This window comes from Gekko japonicus, unplaced genomic scaffold (assembly GCF_001447785.1).
Source record: "Gekko japonicus isolate JY-2015 unplaced genomic scaffold, Gekko_japonicus_V1.1 scaffold551, whole genome shotgun sequence".
In the NCBI taxonomy this organism is placed as follows: Eukaryota; Metazoa; Chordata; class Lepidosauria; order Squamata; family Gekkonidae; genus Gekko; species Gekko japonicus.
In genome coordinates, this window is record NW_015160851.1 from 548,718 (window position 1) to 573,970 (window position 25,253).

The 25,253-nt window shown below is 41.0% G+C and overlaps 1 protein-coding gene across 1 annotated transcript in view; it reads right to left on the reverse strand.

Annotated features, from left to right (window-relative positions):
* Window positions 1–17,924: 17,924 nt before the first annotated feature.
* PTGFRN (prostaglandin F2 receptor inhibitor) overlaps window positions 17,925–25,253 on the reverse strand; it is a 110,675-nt gene continuing 103,346 nt past the window's right edge. Inside the window, exon 7 of the mRNA XM_015420905.1 lies at window positions 17,925–18,211. Coding sequence (XP_015276391.1) covers window positions 17,925–18,211 — 287 coding nt within the window. The remainder of the gene's footprint in view (window positions 18,212–25,253) is intronic.

Genomic DNA, 25,253 nt, shown 5'->3' on the forward strand with positions numbered 1-25,253 from the left:
GAGTAGAACCCATTCATTAATTTAGTTATTATAATTAATCCAAACAGGAAAATTAATGACATTTAAGAAAATAATGAGGGAAGGCTGTTAATCCTATGTATATTCTCTGGCACCTTGCTGATACTGTTTCTGTTCCACAAAGCATACGGCAAAGAGGGGGAAAGCGGATAAACTGACTGAGAAGATACGTGCTAAGAGAGACAGCATCCAGAAAGGGTTCTTACTGAGGACGATCATACTGATTTGCATTTAGGCACACATTATTTCTCTTTTCACCAAAGACTGCATTGTCTCAGTAGTTCGGAGAATGTTTTCTGGTTCTATAAGGCCCTGTTTGCTTAAGTTATTATATATTCTGGAACTTTACTGACTAAAGAGATTATTTTGAATTTCTCATCCTTCCTGTGTTGACTCTCAAATCCCAGTTTTAATTTCTTCTCCTTTGTGCAACTGGAGCTGGTGATACTTCATTTTCACGCCATTTTCTGTCTCCTCACGCTGAATTTTTCCTGTACAATGTGCCATTCTTCAGCATTATTTTTCATCATCAATAAGTCAGCATTGTATGTGTAAATGATGTACACTGTATATATAAACTGAATATGCAGGCTGTACAGCATGTATACATTAAGCAAATGAGAACCAACAGCATAAAAGGATAGAAACATGTTGTTGAAGGCTTTCTCGGCCAGAGTGCATTAGTTGCTGTAGATTTTCTGGGATGTGTGGCCGTGGTCTTGGCATTGTAGAACCTGACGTTTCGCCAGTAACTGTGGCTGGCATTCTCAGAAGTATAACATAGAAAGATGGAGTACTCTCTGTGTCAAGGTGAGAAGAAAATGGTAGGCAGGTAATTTATATCTACTCCAGAAGGTGGGGTTGGGCTGAGTCATTATCTTGTAGGAGTTCCCCAGGCTATGAACATGCTAATGGAGGAGCTTTCCTGAGGATGTTCTTTTGTATAGGGATTGTTTCCTGAAGAGGTTTCCTGAAGAGGTTCTTTTGTATATGGATTGTTTCCTGAGGAGGTTTCCTGAAGAGGTTCTTTTGTATGTGGATTGGCTGTTGAAGTTCTAATCTTATCTGTAGTGCTATTGTCAGATGTAGAGCCTTTTGTGTTTTTCAGGACTGGAAACCATGCCCTATTTATTTTTAAACTCTCTTCTTTCCTGTTGAAATTGTGTTTATGCTTATGAATTTCAATGGCTTCCCTGTGTAATCTGACATGGTAATTGGAAGTGTTGTCCAGCCTTTCAGTGTCTTGGAACAAAATACTGTGTCCTGTTTGTAGAAACAATTGACAAAAAATAGAAATGAATACAAAACAAAACAGGGAATATTATCAAGGGTCTGGAGCAAAGCTCTACTTTCTTCTGTTGGCTAGCAGGACAATAGAAGTAAATACTCTGCTTTCATTAAATTACTCCAGTGGTAGAGACATTTTTTGTACCAGCCAATTCTGATTGTGAAAATCAGGCTGGGGAAAATGTCACAATCAAGCTAATGCAGCAAGGAAGGGAAGGAGAACAATTTAGCTCCCATCATCCACCAACTGTGGACACACTGTTGATAGAAATGTGAGGAAAGTTTGGAGAACCCACAGTTATGGGCTAGGAAACCAAAGGAGGTTAATTAATTATTCAATCTAGAGGCTTAACACTTACTGAGAAATTCTGTATCTTATCTATCCACATTCAGAGGCAATGTTTCTTTGAATGACAGGCACTAGGGATAAATGGAGGTATGATGATGTTCTACTTGTAGATTTCCTGGAATTATATTTTTGCCCATTATTGAAAACAGCCTGCCAGACTGCATGGAGTCTAATTCTGATCCATCAGGGGAATTCTTATGTTCTTAACATCTCCCTAAGAAGGTTTTTGTTCTCCATCATGGTATTCCCTGGCTATTGTACATTATTTAGTTACTCTACAACAAAGGAAAAAAGAGTGTGGCCCTTTATTTCACTAAGAAATACTTAGTATCCCATTGCTCGATACTCCTTAAGCAGTATCTTCCAAATATTATAACATAAGGTAAATTTGCCTTTTCCTGTATAGACACATCCCTGAAGCCCCACATCAAGTTGCCTTTTTCTGCCTGTCCATCTTTTAGAGGTGTGCAGTTGGATATTGCTGCCTGATACAGTGCCTAATATTTATGGTACCATAAGTGAAGTACCAACCAGAAGAGACATCAGCATTCCCTGGAGAGTATCATTGGAATCCCCGTCTTGGAATTGTTATAGTTTACTGTTGAGCACCGATTTTAATTGTAATGATTATTTACTGGTTTTAAATTGTTTTATGTATGACATTTGCCTCTTATGATAGCCGCCCTGAGCCCATGTGGAAGGGCGGTATATAAACCTAATAAATAAAAATAAAAATAAATGGTATTGGATTGGATCAGCAATACCTAATACCGCAAAAGGCACTCCTAATTCTAGTATTTTCACTGAGAATAATATTGGAAATATTAGGGATCATGGCAGGAGACCTTTCTGCTCTTCTTCCTGAGTTTTTGTTTTGTTTTCCTGCTTCCCAGTAAACAGGAGGGAGATGGGAGGAAGAAAGCTCTTGTAGCCAATCTGATCCCAGGGAGGGTCAGAATAGTTATCCATCAGGCAATCTTCGGTCCCTGCCACATGACCAAGGGAGGGCTGCAGACCAGAGCAGTCATTTCCCACAGAGTCATTCTCATGAGCTGCTGGCTAAAAAAAAGGCTTGGAGATTGTAGGCCTTGGTTTATGGACCTGGGCCCAGTTTCTTCAGGATGCATTGTCTTTTGGACAATTACTGAGCCCCTCTGCACCCTTGCCTGCCTGCACCACATTTGGTTGATTCTGTTTATATTAGATAGCTAGTTCTGGGGTTTTTTTAAATCCTGTTTCCTTTTCCCTGGGGGAGAGGAAAGTTATTTATGAAGGGAATTGGGTGCGCTGGGGAAGCATGGTCTTACATTTAGGTTTTGTGTTTTGCTTTACTAAGCTTTTGTCTGTGGGGGAGTTTATACTACAATCTGTTGTTTCTTCTGCGGGTTGCCTTTTGTTTTATTGTGGTTTTTAGACTTTTAACTTTACTTTGCTTTGGTTAGTTTTTTAAATTTCTTAATATTCAATGTTTAATTAAAATGAAATGTAAATATAAATCAAGACAAATTTAAATCAAATCCAATTATTATTATTATTATTGACAATAGCTTACCATGCTGGTGGGGCTTGTGTGCTCCAGCAAAGCAGAAGGCTGTGCTATCAGCAGTGTAACTGCTGGCAGGATCTCCCATGGTAGACAGGCCTCTGCTAAGGAGTCAGACTAAATGCATCTCAAACCCCCATTCAATATGGTGAGAAAATTTAATTTGGTCTATACTGGCTCAGTCGTCACCCAGGTTAACAAGAACTGCATCAGAGACTGGTGTTCCTGGATCTTTGGTGAAAAATGGACTACAGGACACAGGCTCTTCTGTTGGGCAACCAGGGCAGAAGCCTGATGTGCTACTGGAAGCAGGATATTTTATAAAGCAACCAGAGCAGGGACCTGATCAACTACAGGAAAATCAGCGACACCAAACAAAATGGTCTCAAAAACAAAACAGAATCATCACATGTGGATATTTGAAATGAATGTTTGAAATATGGAAAGAAAAGTGTCCTGACTTCTGGTTTATGGCGACACACTGGTGGACGCGTCTCCTGGACCTCCCAGGGATGTGATCTGCACACCAGCGGAAAGGGGGGGGTGACGGGTCACTCCCCCCCCGGAGCCTTGACAAAAGGCTCCTAGCCATGGGACTTTTGAGGGGCGACCTCTTCACCAGCATGATGCTGGGGAATTGAGGCACTCCTCTGCCCCGACAGTCCTGCCACTGAGTGTCCGTATGGCTCTAGAACCTCTGACCGGAACAAGCGTCGGAGATCGAGCATTTTGAACATGTGCCAATCAAGGTCGTATGACCAACAATGAACAGTGAGTCGGGTTAAAGTGAATATGAGAATTTAAAAAGAAAGCTACCCTCTGGGAACGGCGAGAAAAGTGAGCGGAGGAGGGGCCCCTCCTATGCGCATAAACTAATCAATGAAATACTAATGGGGAAGCGGAAGAAAAAGCATTGAAATCTGTTTTGAGAGACTTAGCCGAGCACGGCTAAGCGTATGGGCATATTTCTGAGACTTTAGTAAGTTGGTACAAAAGTAAACAATCCATAAAGATGACGGGAAAGAGGGCAGAGAAAGACAAACCAGCAAAAGTGAAACCAGCAGGGAACATGAGCCCTCAACCGGAAGAGGTCACTGAGTTCTCCAAAATGTTGGCAGATTCCTTGCACCCTCTGCTGGACCAGATGACTAACATCAAACAATAGCTGACAACTCTAAACCAGAATCTTGCAACTCAGCAGCTCCAACTGACTGAGACTTTAAAAATAACGGAGCAAATGGCTATAAGGGTGAAGGAAATGGACGCCAACACTAAAAAAAAGTCAAGAAAAAGGTGCAAAAGCTGGAAAAGAAACAAGCTTCGGAAGAATCACAACTTTTACAGCTGCAAATGGAGAAAGCAAATTTGGTCCTACAGTTTCAAGGGGTCCCAGAATTTAAAAGGCAAGAATCTAAAGCAACTCTTGAGTGAAGCATTAGCCCCAGTTACAGATTTGAAAGCGGAGTATCTTGTAAGCGAAATGGATGTGGTCTACAGGTCCTATTCTGTGTACATTAAGAAGAAGAATCTACCTGGGGAAATTGTGGTCAGATTCTCGAAGAGGCATGTGAGGGATTCTATCCTGAAAGCAACTACAGGAACACCCTTGAAAATCGGGGACAATACCATCAGGATTTTAAAAGACATTCCATTTGAAATAAGGCAAAAGAGGAAGAAATATAAAGATTTAATCCTTTGTCTACAAATAAACAGCATTGTCTACAGATGGTTAATTCCAGAATGCGTCATTTTCAAACTACATGATAAAAAAGAAAAGATTGACTCTGTTTCCGAAGCACGTGAGTTCCTGAGAGTCCAGCTGGGAGAGCCAGCCGAGGTTGAGAAGGAAGAAGATGACAGCAAATCCAGTGGCGAATTGGACTCGGTGTCTTACGACACGGACCCTCTTTCTGATAAGGGGGCGGCTGCCCCCAAGCGTACATATAAATAGAGGATTAGAAAAGATAAGACAAAATGAAGGCTGAAGGACTCTGAATTGTGCCTTTAAACTTTAGTTTTATTGTGGGATGCTCTGGGGGTTCTCTTAAATGGATAAAACATTGGATAAAAAGATAAAAAAAGTAGTGTATTAAAAATGCAATAAAAAATCCCCTCAGGGGGCCAAAAGAAAGAAAGAAAAGTGTCCTGATTCTACCATCACTGGACAGTGACTATCATGCAAAACAACTTTTTCACAGCAATAGAGCTAAAAGAAATAAGGAACAACAGCCACTTAGATGAAGAACATGAAGAACAAGAAATAAATGAAAGCAACCAAGAAGCAGACCATAGAAATGAAGTTGCTCTTTAAAGTCCATTAATTAATAGCAAAACATTGACAATGCATCATCAGCTCACCTCTGTACAGGAAGAACTGAAGGCAAAAATCTTAGAGCATATTAACAGCAAAGAAGATAGATGAAGATTACCCATGCTCAGAACAGCATCAAAGAAAGAACTTACAAGACTCATTGAAAATATCAATGCAGCATTTGAAACAATCCCTACAGCAAACATAACTGAAACTGACCAGTTGATGTATAGAGAACTCGTAATAGTAATAAAAGAACTGGGAATGGACATTAAGAAAAAGGCAGTTAAGGGTTTTAAGGTGAAACCAAACTGGCAAATGAGATTGGAGGGGGGGGGGAATCAATAGTGTTCAGACTTCAGAACCTTAAAATAATTAAAAGAAAGGAATATCAGTTAGATATTTAAAAAATAGCCAAAGTTGCAGAAGAAATCAAATAGTTTCCCCAAACATCTAAGACGATCAAGAGGTACAACTGTAGGATTCAGCAATACAGACAAAACTTCCAATTCCAGACTAACCAAAGACAATTCTACAAATCACTAGAGGGAGATGAACAAGTAGAAGTAAAACCAGACAACAAAAAGACAACAATTTTCTGGAAAGAACTCTAGGAAGACTCAAAAGAATACAATTAAAAAGCCACCTGGATCACAGATGTAGAAAACAAACTGAAGGGAAAGCAAATGGAGGATCTTACAATTATCCTGGAGAGCCTTCAAAAACAATTGAAGAAAGTAAAAAACTGGACAGCGCCTGGAAGAGATGAAGTACATGGCTATTGACAAAGTCTTCAACCACGATTAATGATGTGCTCCACTCCAAAGTAGTAGAAGATTGGATAACAACTGACAGGACATTTCTCATTCTGAAGAAGAAAGAGAAAGGAGCAGTGCCAAGCAACTTCTGCCCCATTATCTGCCTGCCAACAACTTTTAAACTACTGACAAGAAGTGTAGCCAATTCCATTTAACAATATCTACAGATCAATTCAATTTTATCACATGAATAAAAAGCAATTTTCTGAAAATCCCAAGGCACTAAAGATCAGTTACTGATTGATAAAATGGTCTTTCAAAATTGCAAAAGGCAGAAAACCAACCTGCATGTTGCCCGGATTGATTAGAAGAAGGCATTTGATTCCTTCCCTCATATACAGATTGTGAAAACACTAAAAATGATAGGCATCAGCAAAACTGTAATAACATTTATCAAAATTGCCATGAATAAATGGAATACCAGGTTGATAGTAAATGGAGAAGAAATTGGAACAATTACTATCAAATGAAGAATTTTCCAAGGAGACTCATTATCACCGCTGCTCTTTGTCATCACCCTAATACCACTCACAATCATTCTCAACAACACAGGCCTAGGAAACCAGCTTTCAAATACAGGCCCAAAGTTTTCACACTTATTGTATATGGATGACTTGAAAACATATGGAAAGTCATAATCAGATATTGATTCTTTACTAAATACAGTTTGAATAGTCAGCAAAGCTATAGCAATGGAATTTGACCTTGACATATCTGCAGCATTAGCACTGAATAGAGGAAAGATTGTTGAACAAGAAGAAATCAAGATGCCAAACAACAACATAAAAACACTGGGTTTTGAAGAAAACTACAAATATCTTGGAATTTTGGAAGCTGGCAACATCAAATGTACATTTGTTAAGAAAACCAGGGAGTATTACCAAAGAGTTAAAAAGATACTGCAAACAAAATTAAATTGAGACAACACAATAAATGCAAATAACACGTGGGCACTCCCAGTTCCAAGATACACAGCTGGCATTATCAATTGGAAACAAGCAGAATTAGAAGCAATCAATCACAAAGAAGATAATGATGATGCATCACTCACTGCAGCCTAGAATTTATATTGATCATCTTTATTTACCAAGAAAATTAAGTGGAAGAGGATTCCTGAAAGTTAAGCAAGCAGTTGAAGAAGAAAAACAAATAGTGACTTGACTACACCAAGAAAAGCAAAGAGAAGCTTCTAGTTATTTAAGGTTACAGAAACCAAAGATTAAAAAGATTACAATCAAAACTCATGTTGATACCTGGAAAGAAAAGCACTTGCATGGACAATATTTGAAAGCCATAGATAATAATGTTGATATTGAAAATACCTGGAAGTGGCTCCATCATGAGCATTTGAAGCTGCACAAAAGCAGGCACTCAAAATGAAAAGTATGAAAGCCAGGATTCAGAAGACCAGTGATAACAGCAAATGTTGACTTTGCAAGACAAGGGTGAAACAGTCAACCATATGGTCAGTACCTGCAGTAAAATTGCTCAAACTGACTATAAAGAATGTCATGATAGAGTTGCAGCTATGTTGCACTGGGATCCTTGCAAGAATCCTTACCATTAACCAGAAATTTATGGGAGCACAAACCAGACAAGATCATGGAGAATGATTAAACAGAGATTCTTTGGGACCTTCAATTCCAAACAGATAAACCCATGGGGAATAACACTCCTGGTACCACAACTGTAGAAAACAAAAGAAATAGGGTTTGGATAACAGAAACTTCAATCCCAGTAGACAGCAGAATAAAAAAGAAAGAGGAGAAGACTGAAAAAATACCAAGATTTACAAACAAAGTTAGAGCACCTCCCTTTGAGCAGTGCCTGCAAGTCTCAAGAAACACCTGGACATTCTGGCATTGGGCAAATAATACCAGCTCAGCTCCAGAAGACTGTGTTGCTTGGAACAGCAAGAATCCTTTGAAGATACATCTGTAATTCCCAAGAATTTACGAAATCTCAAATTGCAGAACACCATCTATCAGTCAAATATCTGAATGTGACAATTTGTAACTATAACAATAAGAATAAATATTTTTTTAAAAAACTACTTTTTAAAAATGAGTTGAGGGAGTTCCCAGCAGGGAAGCAACCCAGCAGTGAGGCTCAGCAGAACAGTATGGCAGGAATAAGGCTTCTTCAGTTTTCCCCCAGGTTGTAGAGAGGGCATGAGAAGATCAGTCCACCATTACCCCAGTGTCTGGCTGGGCTACTATGAAAACGTTGCTTCATAAGGTCCTTTTACAAGAAGCTGCTGTTCTGCTACCCACAGAACTCCCTTTAGAGGTAGGCAGTGTTCCCTCTAAGCTGCGTTAGTGTGAGCTAGCTCACAGTTTTTTAGCCTCCGGCTCACACATTTTTGTCTTGGCTCAGGAAGGATGGGGCTCCAGAGCAAACTAATCTATGCAATAGCCAAATCGCTTGCTCACAACTTTAATGCCAGTAGCTCACAAAGTAGAATTTTTGCTCACAAGACTCCACAGCTTAGAGGGAGCTTTGGAGGCAGGTAGTACTATCACTGGACCTGCTACTCCTGTTATTTCTTCTTCTGTTGCTGCCTGAGGTCCATGCAGCAAGCACACACCCATGTTTTCCACCTAGTGGGTAAATAATCATACATGTGGCACTCTCTGCAAAACAGTGGATAGTCTCCACTCCTCTGCTGGCTTTCTACTTTCATAGCTGGTTAGTGGTTTAAAGATATCTAGAATGATGCAGGGTCCCCAGGCCAAGAGCCCTTTGAATATCACTTTTTGGCTCACACCAAAGGCTCATGTCTCTGATGAGGAGGAGCCATACAGTTCAGAGGCCCACAGACCCTGCCTCCTAACAGCATCAGCAGAGGGTGGGGCCTGCAATCAGCCCCAGCCAAATAGACCTTGTTCAATGAGCAATAGACCAGACAAAAAGACCCAAACAGAACCAGACAAAAACACCACACTCCAGCAGGCTACAAACACCCACTCACCCTCAAACTCTGTCCTCTCTCTCAAAGCAACCACAGTTGTTTAGAAGTTTAGGAAAGGCAGAAAAAAAACACTCACTTTCCCAGCAGCTCTCTCCTATGTTCTTTCTCCCAGCCCAGCTGGCTTAGTTCCGAAAGATGCAAGAGGAGCAATATGTGTGTTTTTTCTCCATAATAAACAATAGAGAAAAGGATACAAACTAGACCCCTTTGTCCAATTCACTTGAAACTTGGGGAGGGGGATGTCTTTAATAGAGAGAGAGGACTAGTTCCCTGAAATTTTGTTGTCACATGCATTAAAAATAGTGACTCTGGAAATCTCACAGTATTATCCCATAGGAAATGGTAGGTGGACATCCAATATTAATCCAATACAATGCTTCTGATATGATACTCCCAATATTTAATGAAAACTATAATAATGCCCTTCCCAACAATATTATATGGAATTAAAATAATAGTTTTGAAGTATACACCCTTACTCCCTATCTTCCAGGAGCAGAGGATAGTGGATTGGATACACTGGTAGTACCAGGATTCCCAAACCTTCCCCAATAAAACCGTGGTCAATAGTCATGTGGTTTGTGCATTCACTGCAGTGATGTGACTTGGGCAACAAAAGGCAACAAACAGTTATGGCTTAGATCTCTGGGACTTTCAATGGGAGGCAGGATTTGTGCTTGTGGAGCACACCTTTCTTGCTTTCTCACTTCAGCAGCAACCTGAAATCCTGTTCCTGAGAAACAGGGAACTCCAGGAACAGGATTTTTTGGGGTATTTCAGGCTGCTGTGGGAGGGGGAAGACAAGAAAGTTGCAGTCTACAAGTTCAAATTCCTCTACCCATGGAAAAACTCTGGGGGACCTTAGCCTATGTGCGTGCTCAGAATTTATTGGCACTAACGAACCAATTCTTTTGGCTGCAGGCTCCTAGTATGTATTAATATTTAATTAGTGTTTGTATTAATTTACATTCAAATACATTTGATGTTAGATAATTTCCAGTTTTGTAATGTACATTGTGTAGAAGATTGCCTTTAAAATTTGTGTTTGATGGGAGTCCCTTGGGATTTTATTGGAAGAAATTCATCCTGAGCTAGATATCTGCATTAAAAATGAGTAACAGGTTCATAGCCATACACAAACATCCACATTGGTACCATCTCTCCTCTGATTGTTAGCTGTAAGAAATGGGGAATTGTCACTCATAAGTCTTACTTGGCACAAAGAACAACCAAGAGAAATGAGAACTAATAATTAGCATTCAGTCATATCTTTAGGGCCTTTGAACAAAAAGACAGACACCTTGAATTAGTCTGTGTTTTCAGTGGGGAGCCAGTGTGAAATGAAGCACCAGGCTGGGGCAAGCAAATGGCGCCTGATGTTGCTAAGCAGGCACTTTCTTTCTCTCTGTGACAGTTAGAGCATCTCTAGGGTACCAGGTTTAATTCTGAGGCATAACGAGTTGTAATACCCTCCCAATAGCTTCATAGCCTGCTGTTTGTGATGAACAATTATAAATATTGGAAAGCTTTTCATTTCATTTTAATTGCTTTGCCAAGGTATGGGGGGGAGGTACAGAGAAAGGGAATAATAGCCAGGAGCTGATTAAAAACAGGCTAGATGGAATTAAATGGAAAATATTTTTAAAAGCTACCTCTAGAAATCCTAGCAATAGTAATTCACTAGAATAAGCAAATTTGTGCCATTTTTCTTGTACTTCCCCTTCATTAAAGAGCACTGTCAGAAAATTTAAACTTTAATGTGTTTTTGTGTTGCTCATGCTGAAAATTTGGAAGTGCTTGTTACTTTATTTATTTTTTAAAACTAGATTAGAAATGGCCATAGAGTATATTTTGCATTTGGATGGCTGCAGAGATTCCCTTTACCATGATTAGCTTCAAGAACATTATCCTCCATTTCTAGTGCAAGTAAAGTACTCACAAGATGGTCCTGAATAGCAATGTCCCAATTTTCCACTCTTGTGTGTAATTTATATGAAAGTTATTTTTAAAAGCCATTCCATTCCTGCCTTTTTCCAGAGAGTTGAGCTGATCCAATAGTCCTTAATGTAGAAAAATTGATTCTACACTGTTGCGTGAATTAACATTTATACAGAGTGTATAAATTGTTACGCCAATCACTTTATTTACAGCAGATAGCTAACTAAATTTAACGTGAGTCCTTGCCAAAGTTTATGGAGGTTCTGCCAGCCCCAGAGAGTACCAGTGATGGAGACGAGACTGGTGTTTTTCCAAAACAAATTGTCTTTTTACTGAGCAATATCAAAATCACACACACAAAATCAGTCTCACATTCACATAAAATCAAGGTTCCTTTAGAGTTACAGGAATAGAAAATAGTTTCTCATTTACTTGGAGGTAGGTAGGTATCGGTTTGTACTTCCCTGTTCCTGAAGTCTTGTCTGTTGCAATGTAAGATAGGGGAAGAAAGTAATACCTAGGGGTGTTAACTAAATCACACTTGCTAGAACCAGGCAGCAAAGTATGGACCTCTTTGGCTGCAGTCCAAGAGATCTAGGATGGTCAAAGGGTTGTTTGATAGAGAGCTGGACTTTAGGGGTAGAAAAGAAGACAGAGGACGTTGAGGAGGGATGTGGCTAGCAAAGACCTAAAGTTTGGTCTTTACTTTTATAGTTGAATCTCCAGGTGGGTGGCACCTTGCCAAACTGTAATCCCACCTACTTACAAGTCCATCCCATGACCTTCCTCATTGGTGCATGTAGAAAGTGGCAGGTATTCTATGGGTGGGCAATATTTTAAATGATTTTAAATATGTTTTATATTGGCATATGCCTCCTGTAAGCTGCCTTGAGCCCGCGCAGCGGGGAGGGCGGGGTATAAATTGAATAAAATAAAATAAACAAATAAATGTGAAACTCTACACTCTATCTCATGGAACACCAACCGGCCAGGTGTGAAGTCTCGGCTTCCTGTGCCCTCCTTGATGTACAGATGAATCTTGGCTTTACTGGGTGGACAAGGCCCCATCAACAGGAAACGGCAATTCAGATGCAGATCAGGTCCATGTTTTGTGTGACATCTAGTCTCCTCAGCAATGGGGGAATTTCTTCTGGGTGTTGAATAGGGATGGAAGAGAGTTACAACTGAAAATGTGCTTCCCTTTGAAACCAATGGGAATTAACGAAGAGTAGAACATGGAGAAGCAATGCAGTAAATGTTCCCCAAAGACTAAAATGATCAAATACCATTCATACTTATTATATGTTTTTGTGAGACATTTAGTCATTGCTGAGTTTTCCCTTTCCAAGGAATATTTGCCATTGTGTTCATATTTTTCCATTGTATCAGTCTCAAGAACAGAAATGCTGAGGGAGATATACTGGCTGAAAGAAAATCAGAGTCAGCTGCAGATGGCAGAATCTCCAGAGAAGTGAGTGAGAATGAGAGAAAGGAGATATTTCACTGCTATAATGACTTGGGGTTTAAACAGAGCATGAGAGAAGATTATAGGAACATGCAAGATGTTAAGGAAGCAAGCTGAAGAGGCTTGTCAACCTGCAACAAGGTAGCAAGATGAGATGTTCTCACCCTGAAATCTCTTACTCTGAGACAGGAAATTTTCTTCTTTTTTTCTTCTTTTTTTAATTATTTTTTTATTTTCCTTGTCACATGCTTACAACACAAATCACACTTTTTATAATGCTGTATAATCTGTTACAACCTCTTATACATCATATCACTGGCAATGGCTGTTAAGTTATAATGGTTATAGAAACTAAATGATTTCCCCCCGTCATTGCCAGTGCACGCTTAACACACTATTTTTTCTTTCCTTAAACTCCAACTCAAATTATACAAACTTAATAAAATGATAGTTATTGTTATCCCGAAGAATTTCTCTTATATCTTATCTATAATATATTATGCGTTTTAATTACTCTTAAATAAAAAGAATAATCAGCGGCCACAAAATTTAAATCTTTGTGGCGGAGTTCTTGGGGATTGCCACCTCTGTATGGGGCTTTGGAAATTCCAAAGGGGGTCTTCCTCTAAGGCCCCACCCTCTGGGAGGTGGTAGGGGAGTTCCTTCCAAGTGCCTTTCCCGCTATGCTCCTATTATACCTTAATGTCACTATGTTTAAAACAAAATATTAATATTAAATCAGCTTATCTGAAATTAAACCTGTTGTCATCACATTTTTTGTCCGAAACTTAAAGTTCTAGAGCACTTAACATTTCCTCTCCGGACTTGATATCATGGACGTTGAAGGTTCTGCCTTTATAATTTATATATAAATGTCCCAGTGGTAGCCAACGATACCTAATTTGTTTTTCTGTCAACCTCTTTGTAATTGGTTTCAGATTCCGACGTGCTGTCAAGATTTCGGATGGCAGGTCCTGGAACACTTGTATTTTAATGTCTTCTAATTGAAGTCCATTATTTTTTCTTGCGGCTTCTAAAACGATGTTCTTCACTTTAATGTCTGTTAGCTCAGCAAGAATGTCTGGTATGAGTGTGGGCGAGGTTGTTTGGAGTGGCTTCAGCCGATAAGCTTGGCTAATTGGTGCAGCTGGCAGTTGCAATAATGCCTGAAGCCACACATTTAAAGTGTCTGTGAGGTCTTTCTCAGTAGAAAAATTTGGTGAGATCCCCCTGAATTTAATTTTTCGTTCCCGTGCCTTTATATCCAAAAGAATAATTTTGGACTTACTCTAATGGGGGGGGGAGTCTTCATCCGATGGTTGCATAGTTTGCTCACTTTGTTGAGCTTCCTCGTTATTTTTCTTGGCTCCTTTCCCTCCTTTCCCTCCTCTTTGCCTCCCCATCCTTATCAACGAGTAGTTTTAGTCTTTATAGTCCTCAATTAGTTTTTATTTTGCGTTTTTTTGGAGCAAAGACGCGGAGGCTCTCTTGGTCTGTCTGCGCAGTCTCCCAGGAAATTTTCAAGAAAACTCTTGGGCAAAAGAGAAGCCTGTTCCTGGCTGGGGATGAGGGAAAGGGATGGTATGGATTGCTGTATTAAGTCATTATGCATTCCTTGGTGCCAGAGGAAAAAACGCAGAAGTCTGTATCAAAAGTCTGTGTTAGAAAGATAAGTAACTTGGAATCAAACTCAAGTGATGATCCTACACTGACCTGTGAAAATTATCCTAGACCTAACCTGCTAAAGGTGCCCCATGCACTTACATTTGAAAGGGTTAAAGTGGTCTGAAGAAACCCGTATAAATAGCAAGCAGGGTGCATACTCCTCACAGGTAATCTGGCATCCAAAGAAATAAAATGGCAGATTGACCTTCAGTGGACAGCAGCTGATGAAGAATCAACCTGATGAAGAATCAACAGTGGTAATACCAGTTACTTGTGCGGTATACGAACTATCCATATGCCCTCATGATGGAACTGTAATGGAAAAGCACCTGCTTTCCTGGTATTTCTATCTATGACCATTTTGGTACATTTTTCTCTGCCCTCCCCTTCCATCTTGACATGGGACAAGCTTTGCTTCTCCCATTCTTTGTATGGGATAGTAAACAATTTTGAAAAGACTCTACAGCATGGTTAGGGAGGAACAGAGTGAAACAATGTGCCAAACAGCCTCAAATGGGTCCACAGTCTATCAAAAAACAAAAAAACAAAAACCCTAACCAGTTCCCTGTTCCCAATTGGCAAACAGGACATCAGCTGAACTGGCAAGCATTCAAGCAACCCTAAACATACTCCTGTAGTACTAGATTGCAGGACGTCCCCTGCAGTCTAATAATCTAGACCGATACATCCTCTATGGACAAAGGGATCATCATCAATAACTGATTGAGAAGCCAGTTACAATTGACCCAAACCTTCAGCTTTGCATATCTTCCCAAAGGTGGTCAGGATTCTGCTCATCATCACCCTGCAGTACCAACCACAATACTGATTGATCTGATCCCGGAAAATTGTTGTTAGTGCATTATGTTGTTATTCCCCCTAAGGCAGGAAAAAGTTGTGTCCGTGTGTCTTCCTGGCTGATCTCTGGCCTTTTTGGTCAAGGAGTCACACACACTGCAAGATGCTTACTAAATACTGTGAATTAAGTACTTGCTTTATTTTCTTTGGGACTGTAGTCTTTTGTCCCCCCTTTCCCTGTATCTTCTCTGTACCAAGTACATTCTAAAACTGAACTGAATATCAAGCTATTTATGACTCTTCACACACCTAGGCTGCTGTGTTGTCATTCTACTGAAACCCAGGTTGATAAAAGATGGGGAAGGGCTTGTCTCATGGTGATGAGAAGAGTGCTAGAAACCCACTTGGTAGAAAGTATCCCCATATATATTCCTCCCTTTCTGTGATACAAGCTGGTTTCAGAATAAGTTAGAGAGTGTGTGGGATTCCCTCTCTATCCTAGCTAATCTCCAGTACCTAAACTGTCTCAGGCACTGAGTGAATGCAGGAAATTCCATTTCAGGAAATAAATGTGTAAACAGGAAATAGAATAGACAAGTTGAGGACCTGTAAGGACTTGCTGGGCAGCATCTCATTTTGACACTCCCCAATGTTTCCTTTTACCCTTCTCTGAAAGCCCCCCATAGCCTGTCCCCTTTTCCTGTTTCCTTCTCTCCCTCACATCCACCAACCAATCTGCCTTCATGTCTCCCCCCTCTTAAGCTTTCCCTTCTTCCATCCCCCAGGCAGCTTCTCCCTCAAAAACTCTGTGAAGTGCTGGCCACCAAGCGAAGTCCATTTGCATGGTGGGGAACCTGCAAGGACCTGTGGGGGCTCACTTCACTATCCCCTATATCCCACTCAGCATATTATTTCCTCTTTTCTTTTTGGCAACCCCCATTTCCTCAATTTTCTCTGCTTCCTTTTCTTCTTCCCACCCACACACCAAGCATCCTTTTATCTGCCCCCATCTTCAGTTATATTTATTTACTTAATTTATACCCTACCCTTCTCTACAATGGAGACACAAAGCAGCTTGCCTCATTCTATTTTCTCCTCACAGCAACCCTGTGAGGTGAGTTAGGCTGATAATGTTTAACTGACCCAAAGTCACTCAGTGAACTTCCATGACAGAATACAAATTCAAAACTGGGTCTCCCAGATCCTAGTCTGAAACTCTAACCACTAAACTACACTAGATTTTGTACGATGGCTACTGTTGAACAACAGCCAGCAGCTGGGACTGTGTGAGACATGAAAACGTTGTGGTGTCAGGTTGCCCAGTGGGTGATGCTGAGCCTGACCCCAATGAGTCCTCCATCAAAGGCCAAAACAACCCTGGAAAGGGCCCTGACCCCTCCCCCTGCCTTTTGCCAACAGAACTCAAGATTAGAAGGCTGGCAATGCTGTTGTAGTTGACTAATAATGGCTGCTGGGGGCATTCATTTCTTAAAGCTGCTTCTATTATGGGGGGGTGTTAACCCCGCTTTTTAAAGATTTCAAATTTTTGTGAAAACATAGGGCTTTTCTCAGGTTTGTAGAAAGATTTGCCTTTTACTAACAGAAGTAAGACTAGAAGGCTGGCCATACAGTTGTACTTGCCTAATAATGGTTGCTGGGGGCATTTGTTTCTTAAAACTACAGGGTGCTGCTTCTATTATTTGGAGGGTTAACTGCCGCCCTTTTTTTAGATCTCAGATTTTTGTGAAAATCTGGGCTTTTCTCAGGTTTGTAGAAAGAACTGTCTTGTCTGTTCATAGTTCCAGTTTCTGGATTTAAGTATCCACAGGTTTTGCCATGTTGAGAATTAAATATATTGATAATGGTATGATATGAAGTGTTTTCTAGATTGGCTGTGCAGTGTTACTCATCCCCAACATTCTTTTGTACAAAAACTAATTCAGGAAACTTCAGCAGCATATATACTAAAATTGGAATGATATGGAGAAGATTAGCATGGCCCTTCAAAGGGATGACACCCAAATTTCTGGAGTGTTCCATATTTTTTCAGCTCAAGGTCTTTAGGCTGATAGAGCTGTGTGATTAAAGTAAAGTAATTCAGAACAACATGTAGTTCATGTGATGATTGCAATAATCACAGTTTGGCCTATTGTATAAAACAAATGCTGTCGTCATATAAAGGCAATAACTATTAACATGAGAAGTACTTATATCAATTAATTTTTCTTCTGAATTTACCCTAATTCTAATTCATTTTAAAGTACTGAGGATCATAGTCACAGAAGGAAGATACATGGCTAACGACAATCAACATCAAAAACAATATTTACTTAATGTATTTAAAATATGTATTAGCCACCTTTCTACCTTATAGGAACTTTAAGGCAGCATACAAGGTCCTAAAACTGATAGACAACTTAAAAACTGAAAAATCACCAGGCCCAGATGGCATACATCCGAGAGTTCTGAAAGAACTCAAATGTGAACTTGTAGATCTCCTGACAAAGATATGTAATCTTTCCTTAAAATCTGCCTCCATTCCTGAGGATTGGAAGGTAGCAAATGTAGATAATTGTGCAGCTGCCTCTGAAAAGGCCCTTTCTGGTATACTCATCAGACGAATTTCTTTGGTTGACTGGACAGTCAAGAGGGCCTCTCCCTATGATCTTAGTTCTCAGGCAGGAACATATGGGAGAAGATAGTCCTTCAGATACCTGGTCCCAAACCAAGTCGGGCTTTAAAGGTCAAAATCAACGTCAGGTTAATGCATTGCAGGTCCTCCGAGGTCAAAGCTCTTCTCTAATGTCTCATCATCAGTAGTAGCAAGTCTTTCACTGGGAGTAAATTCTAAATTGTATCTTAATCTCGCCATTGAGTTCAGACGTTTTGGACCTTCTGCTTTTGTGTTGGCTTCAGATGGATGCTTGGCTACTATATCCTGTAACATATACAGTGGTTTTTGTCTCAAATAGTCTGAATTTAGCCCCTGAAGTTCATGAAAATTAGGACTTGAGGATGAGCTCCGTTTTGAGATATCAATGTAACTACCTCAGAATAAATGGTGTTTTTCAAAGCTTCAAACACAGAAAGATCACTGCCTGTTTCTGGTCTGAATGTTTTTGTCACAGTAGTAGAATCCATGGAATCTGGCATGCTACTAAAGCTCTCCAGAGAGTCTTCATCAAATTCTCTTCTCCTTTCACTGCTTTCTAAGGTGTCCCAACTCAATGCACGAAAAACACCTTGGTGCTTTCCTCTCCGCTGTTGGTGACTTCACCCAACATTGGTTTCAAAGAATTTGCCTGGGAGGGGGGAGTAAAGCGTGAGTTTGCTTCTTCACCCAAAGAGTGATTAACTGTTGATGCTCCTGGGATAGCGGTCCCTTTACTTCTGGCTGCTTTCTGGGTTGGGGAGGGGACTTAGGGAACTCCCTCTGATGCCAGTCCAGATTAGTGCTGTAACTCTGCCCTCCATAGGCTTCAGCCAGTCACTCCGCCCATTGTCCTGCTTCTCGAAGGGTAGAAGGGCTCTTGTCCACCAGGGGGTACCTAATGTACTCAGGAAAAAGAGTCAGGAACCGATCAATGCACATCAGGGCCTTGACATCAGCCAGAGTCTTGGCATCAGTGACCTCCACCCACAAGTCATAGGCTTTTCCCAGTCTGTGTATTAACTGTGGGTAGGACTCTTTCCTTTCAAGTCTGATCTTTTTGAAGCGCTTTCGGGCCCTTTCTTTGGTGAATCCCACCCTCTCACGTACTCTCTGCTTGAACAGCTTGTAATCCGTTCTTTCTTCGCCTTCCATCTGCCCAGACACTGAAGCCAGGACACCACTTAACTGCGGTCTCAGCTTTTCCATGTACAGCTCTGAGGGGACCTTGTAGTCAATACAGACTTGTTTAAAATTCTGCAGGAAGGCCGTAATGTCTTCCCTTTCCTTGAACCAGGGGTACTTCTGACGGTCCTCTTTCACTGCGGCATCTGTGGAGATTGGCCCTTTTCTAGCTTAGCCATCTCAAGCTCATGTGCCAGCCTCATTTTCTCCCTTTCTAGCTACATCTTAGCTGCAGTCTCTTTCTCCTCCCTCTGCAGCCTTTCTCTTTCCATCTCCATCCTAGCTGCAGCTTCTTTCTCCTCTCTCTACAGCTTTTCTCTTTCCATCTCCATCCTAGCTGCAGTTTCCTCTTTCTCCTTTTGCAGCCTTGCTTTCTCTATCTCAAGCTCTGCCTGCTTAAGTTGCAGCTGGAGACGTTACAGCTGGAGGCTCTTCCGCCAGGCCTTTGCATAGGAGCCGCCACCGTCATTGTGCCACCACCGAGCTGCCATCTTTGACGGTGGATTAGACCTAGAGGTGAGCCGGCCCTGGGAAGACGCCTAGATGACCGAAGAACGTATGCTGTCAGGTTAGGTTGACAAATGGAACCCAACTTGGACTAATAAGACTTAACATCAAGAGCACCGCACTTTATTTAATTATTGTTTTTATGCTGTTTTAATTGTTTGTTATGGCATTTGCCTCTGTTGTTAGCCACCCTGAACCCATTTGGGGAGGGCGGAATATAAATCCAATTAATAAATAATAAATAAATAAAATATATAAAGGTCTCTTCACTCAGGGATGCCATTCTTTCTCTGAAGTGTCCTCCACTGACATGAGACCTGCAGCCCCTATTCGGGTCTTGGATCTGGCAACCGGCATGTCCTCTGATTTTTCCCCCCCAGATCGGAGGAACATGCACTATCTAACTCTGCCTCACTATCCAGTTGACCCGACAGCTAGAACATAAAGAAAACCTTTTCACCACACCTTACCAGACCCTTACTTGGTCTTGCAAGTACCTTCAAACAATGGGGCTTCCTTAAGCCCAAAAGCAAAAAAAAAAAAAAAAGAAAATTCTCTGCCAAGGCCAAATGGCACTCTGCCTCACCAGAGTCCAAAATTAGTCCATCCCACTGCTACAGCCACCATGTCACAGCTCAGGAGGGGTGTCACCTGATGCCACCATTCTGGTTCCAGGCTCCTCTGAGAAGTCCCAGAGCACCCTCCCAGGCCTTTAAGGAGTCCTCCCTTTTGAAACTTTTATTTAACAGAGGAGGACTATTATTAAAGGTTGTACAATAGCTTTTGAGATTCTTGGAGATGATTTTTGATATTTTTGATTAAGATGATATATGTAGAAATTATTGTAAAAATATTTTTCAAAAAATATAAAATTATTTATGATATAATCATCTGTGTACTTGTTGTATGTTGGTTTTCCTACTTACCGTGGGTCCTTGTTTGGTCTTAAAGGAGCCACAGGACTCAGAGTTTGCTCTCTCTCTCTCTCTGCCTCCTCCTTCCTTCCTCCCAAAGGAGGAGCCCTCAGTCAATAGAGGGAAGGGAGGCTTGGCTTGGAAAAAAGCAGGAAGCAGCAGGGCAAAAGCAAGCTGCGATGCAGCAGCAGCCCTGGAGAAGGAAACAGGCGGGAGTCTCAGAGCGGCTTACAATTGCCTTCCCTTCCTCTCCCCACAGCAGACACCCTGTGAGGTAGGTGGGGCTAAGAGAACTCTGAGAGAACTGTGACTGACCCAAGGTCACCCAGCTGGCTTCATGTGGAGGAGTAGGGGAATCAAAGTCAGTTCTTCAGATTAGAGTCCACTCCCCTTAACCACTACACCATGCTGGCTCTTCTGGAGTTTCCTTAGTTTCATAATTATCACCACACCATCCTTGAATAGAAGATGATGCCTCATGTTCTTGCCTCGGGTTTTTAAAATGAATCCAGACATTTAGGGGGGAAATACAATGAGCTGAAATTGAAGCAGACTATTAATTATGAACTATGAAACAAAGAAAATAGAGCAACTAAAAGCACTGGATTATCTATAAATGGGCCACAACTTGTTTAACGTATACAGGAAGACTTCAAAGTCTAATAGGATGAATCAAGAGGATATTTCAAACTACCTAATCAAAGACCATTTGCTAGGAGAAAACCTCTTAGACTGTGAAATTGACCCAAAAGCACTGAGTGCCCATTTTAGGAGACTGAATACAGCACACTGAACTATCTTCTATAGCTACAGAGGAAGAAGCATTTTTGTTCTACATTTATAAGCTCTACAAGTTAGCTTATAAAAAGAAGTGGCTTCTGACTAAATATTGAAGAATGTAAAAAATATCTCATAGTGAAAGCAAGCAATGACAGCCCCCCTCCCCCGCCACAATCAGTACCTTTTAAATAATATGGGTTGGGAATGAGTAGCAAGATGAACAAGTTTGCAAAAGGTAAATTAATCAGGATGGAGAAAAAACAAGCAACTGAGAAGTTCCAAAAAACTATGTTCAAGTCAGGTGAATGGACAACCAAAAATTGATTTATTTTTTACTTGCTTCATTTATACACCTTTTTCTTCCCAGTGGTGACCCAAAATAGCTTATGTTGTTCTCCTCTCCTACATTTTATTCTTACAACAATGTGACATAAATTAAGCTGAGAATGTGAGAGTGGTCCAAGGTTGCCCAGTGAGCTTTCATAGAAGAATGGGGATTTGCACCTGGTTCTCCTAGATGCTAGTCCAACACTCCAACTGCTACACCATGCCAGCTCCAGTTAAGTGATGCATTTTGGAACAAAAACTCCTAAGCATATAAAATGCACTGAAGAGGTTTAAACTGACAGCAATTACCAGGCACGAGCTCTTTAGGCTGTGGTTGACAGTTTACTGGGGGGGAAACCACTACTATGTGGTTGTCAAAACAGATAAATTCTATGATATGGATTATTAGAGAAGAGATAGAAAATAAGATAGTCAGCATCACGATGCCATTATAGAAGCTATGGTACAGGTACCTCTGGTGTACTGTGTACAGTTATGGGTGCCCCGTTTTTAAAAAGGACTACAAGTGCTGGAAATGGCAAACAAAATGCTCAAGTGGTAGGAGTGTCTTTCTTATGAGGAAAGGCCAAAGCATGTGGGGGCTTTCTAGCTTGCAAAAAAGACAGCCAGGGCAGGGCATAACAGAGCATCACCAAATTATTCATCATATGGAAAAGTGTACCCTTTGCCCCTTGTTATGTACTATCATGGCAACACAAGTAGCCTGTGTTTCTTTCTTAAGGAGCAGACCTGTCTCAACACAGAAGACAAAATAATTGTGAACTCTCTCACAGCTGGCAGAATAAGTCCTGCCTGAGGGGGAACTTGGAGACAGTCTTACGATGGAAATATCACAACCAGCCTCAAGCCTAATATTTCTTGTGAAAAAGGAAACAGGGATGGTCAGAGTGAAGAACACAGAAACCACTTTCACCAGTTGTTACGATTAGAAATGTGTATATCCTGGGATGTAACCTCTGAAAAGGAGCCTATTAATTGTACCCTGGGGGTGATTGACATTCTATGAAGGGTGGCCTGGGAATGTGAATCGAATGCTGACTCTTGTCCAGTACCATGACAGAGGATGGTGCTGGGGCTTGGGATGGAAGTGTGGCTGGTGAGCTCTGAAGTTCTGCACTCTCATAATGGTGAGTGTCAAACTGCTGGCACACTGCCCTACTTTTTGCCTTCCTGCCCCACCCCTGGCTCTGAAGGGCAACACATCCAATGTTTAAAGTTCAACACCACTGCTCACAGGTGAGATACTGCTTGATGGAGGGACCATTGTATCATGCAGGTTCAATGACAGTAGTGATATATCGGGGTGGGGAGCAAACAGATTGGTCTGTTTGCTGCTAATGGAGACCTAAGACATCAAAACCAACACTGATCAAGCATGCTCCCACAAAGTGACTCTCGTAGACCAGCAAAGCAATTACAACATGCCCACCTAATGAATATTTGGCAACTGGTGCAGGATCCAACCTTGTCCAAACAGAACAAGCAATGATTGTGGCCATCTATGGATGGAAAATTGCCATCATGCTGTAAACACTTTAAAAAATAAGTTTTGCAATGCCATGGACCAGCAAGAGAGGCTGAGGGCAGTTCCACAAGACAGAAAAGAAGGAAATTTTAAGAAGAAAGACTGAGAAGAAAGAACACCTACTGATTTAACAAACCAAGTGATGCTATTGCTGTGGCAGTCAAAAGGAATTAAGTGGGAAGGCATAGCTCTCTCCTCTAGTCATGTGCTCTAGCGCTGGGCTTGGGCAAAGCCAGAATCAGCACCATTAAAGTTGTTGCTTTAGAAGATTCTGAGCAGTCTGCAGAGGCACACAGCCCACAGGTATGACTGCAAAGACTATGAGGCTCCACATTCACAAGCAAGAGGCCATGACATACTGGTTCATGGGGGCCGACAATGGGGGAAGGATCCTGACTTGCCATCCTGATTGGCTAGACACGATCAAAGACAGAATGCAGGACTTCAGGTCTGACAAGGGTTCAATTATTACACAGAACATTTTAAAACCATCACTAAGTGAGATGGGATGAACAGGGAACTCTCCAACTGGAAAGATCTACAGAAAACACTTTGTCTGCACAATGATCTGTAGAAGTTCATGGAAAATTTTAAAATCATATAGCATGCCAGGGTTCCTGTAGCAATAATAATAATAAAAATCATAGTCACTGGAGCAAGAGTGCATGTAAAGCCACCAACCTGCACAGATAAAAAGTAGTCTTAGAGACCTCCTGCAGTTCAGCTAGGTTGCATTTTGTGATGTGTATGTACAATGAAAGGCTTTCCTTGAAACATGAAACCATTCAGACAAAGAGATGCTCCGAGAAAAGCCCTGGCAGGAAGCCAAGCTAGTACTACGAAGATCTTCCAATCCAAATAAGTCCTTCCAGCTTTAAAAGAAATCAATACAGACACTGAAGTCTCTTGCAACAACCACTAAAAGCTTTTATGTGAAAATCTTTAAGGATTTCCTTTAACAATGGTTTTTCCCATCTTTATTGGCTTCTAAGATGTACACACAGGATACTGCCTACGTTGGGCACATCTCAGATTGAATAAGGCTGATATTCTCCAGTCTTATGAAGCATCTCAGATATTTTTCCTTAAACAAAACCGCAGCTGGGATATCAACCAGGACTGGCCAGTGTATTAGCATTGCTTCACACTGAACACAGTACCACAGGCATGGCAGAGTTTAAGTGAACACTTCAAACCAGAAGAGGAGCTGAGTACCCCTAAACTCTGGAGGACATGTAATGTACACTCACTGAATACTGTGACTAGTCATGCTTCCACTATGCCTTTCCATCATACTTTCAGTGTTTGTGGCAGAAATGAATCCATAGTGCTATGTGGAATGGCTCTTATCTACTATTATCTCTCCTGTGTACACATATCTGGAAGAAATTTGCCCAACAAGAGCAGTATCTCATTGAAGAGGAGAAAATGCATGAAGGGGCTGAAACAGAAGGAAGTAAGGAGTATGTTATAATAGTGTGGCCCTTTACTCAGTGTAGCCCCATTTCTACCATAAGTAGACAAACCAATTCTATGCACAAATCTGCTTTTTAGACATCTACTACAACTGAGCTACTCTTTGCATTTTGCTACCAGATGGGATGCTCCACTTTGTTTCTGCTTGGTGAAAAAAAGGTTTGTTACCTACTGAAAGAACAATCAGCTTGAAGGTATGATCAGCACATCATTTCCTATTCATAGCATGGATAAATAGGTGGTTCTTACTACTGCATGTATAGAGACAGAATATCACTGTTTCTATAGCAGACTCTCATATTGGCATGCAGGGCACTAGGAATTAAAATAGCTGAATCCTAAGTACTGCTTAGCCTCCCTACACTGAGTAGTGCGTTGTGTGCCCAGCCCGTACTTCCACACAGAAGGGCAATGTGATCAAAATCCTGTGGTCAGGATTCTAAGGTACTTGGTTTTAAATGAACAGATGAAATTGTTTACTGCACATCTCTTTTTGCTCCCTAAAGTGGCTGTGAGACCCCAAAGAATAGTAGCAGGACAGAGAAAAGAGCTACTTGGTATACTACCACTACTTGCAACTCTGGGCAGAAGTTAAAAAGTTGTGAGAAACTACAGTTGAGCATAACAAAATATGTATGCATTGGGCAACTTATAACAGAAGTTCAACTCTACACAGACTGGACCCCCTATTATTGTGTTCATACA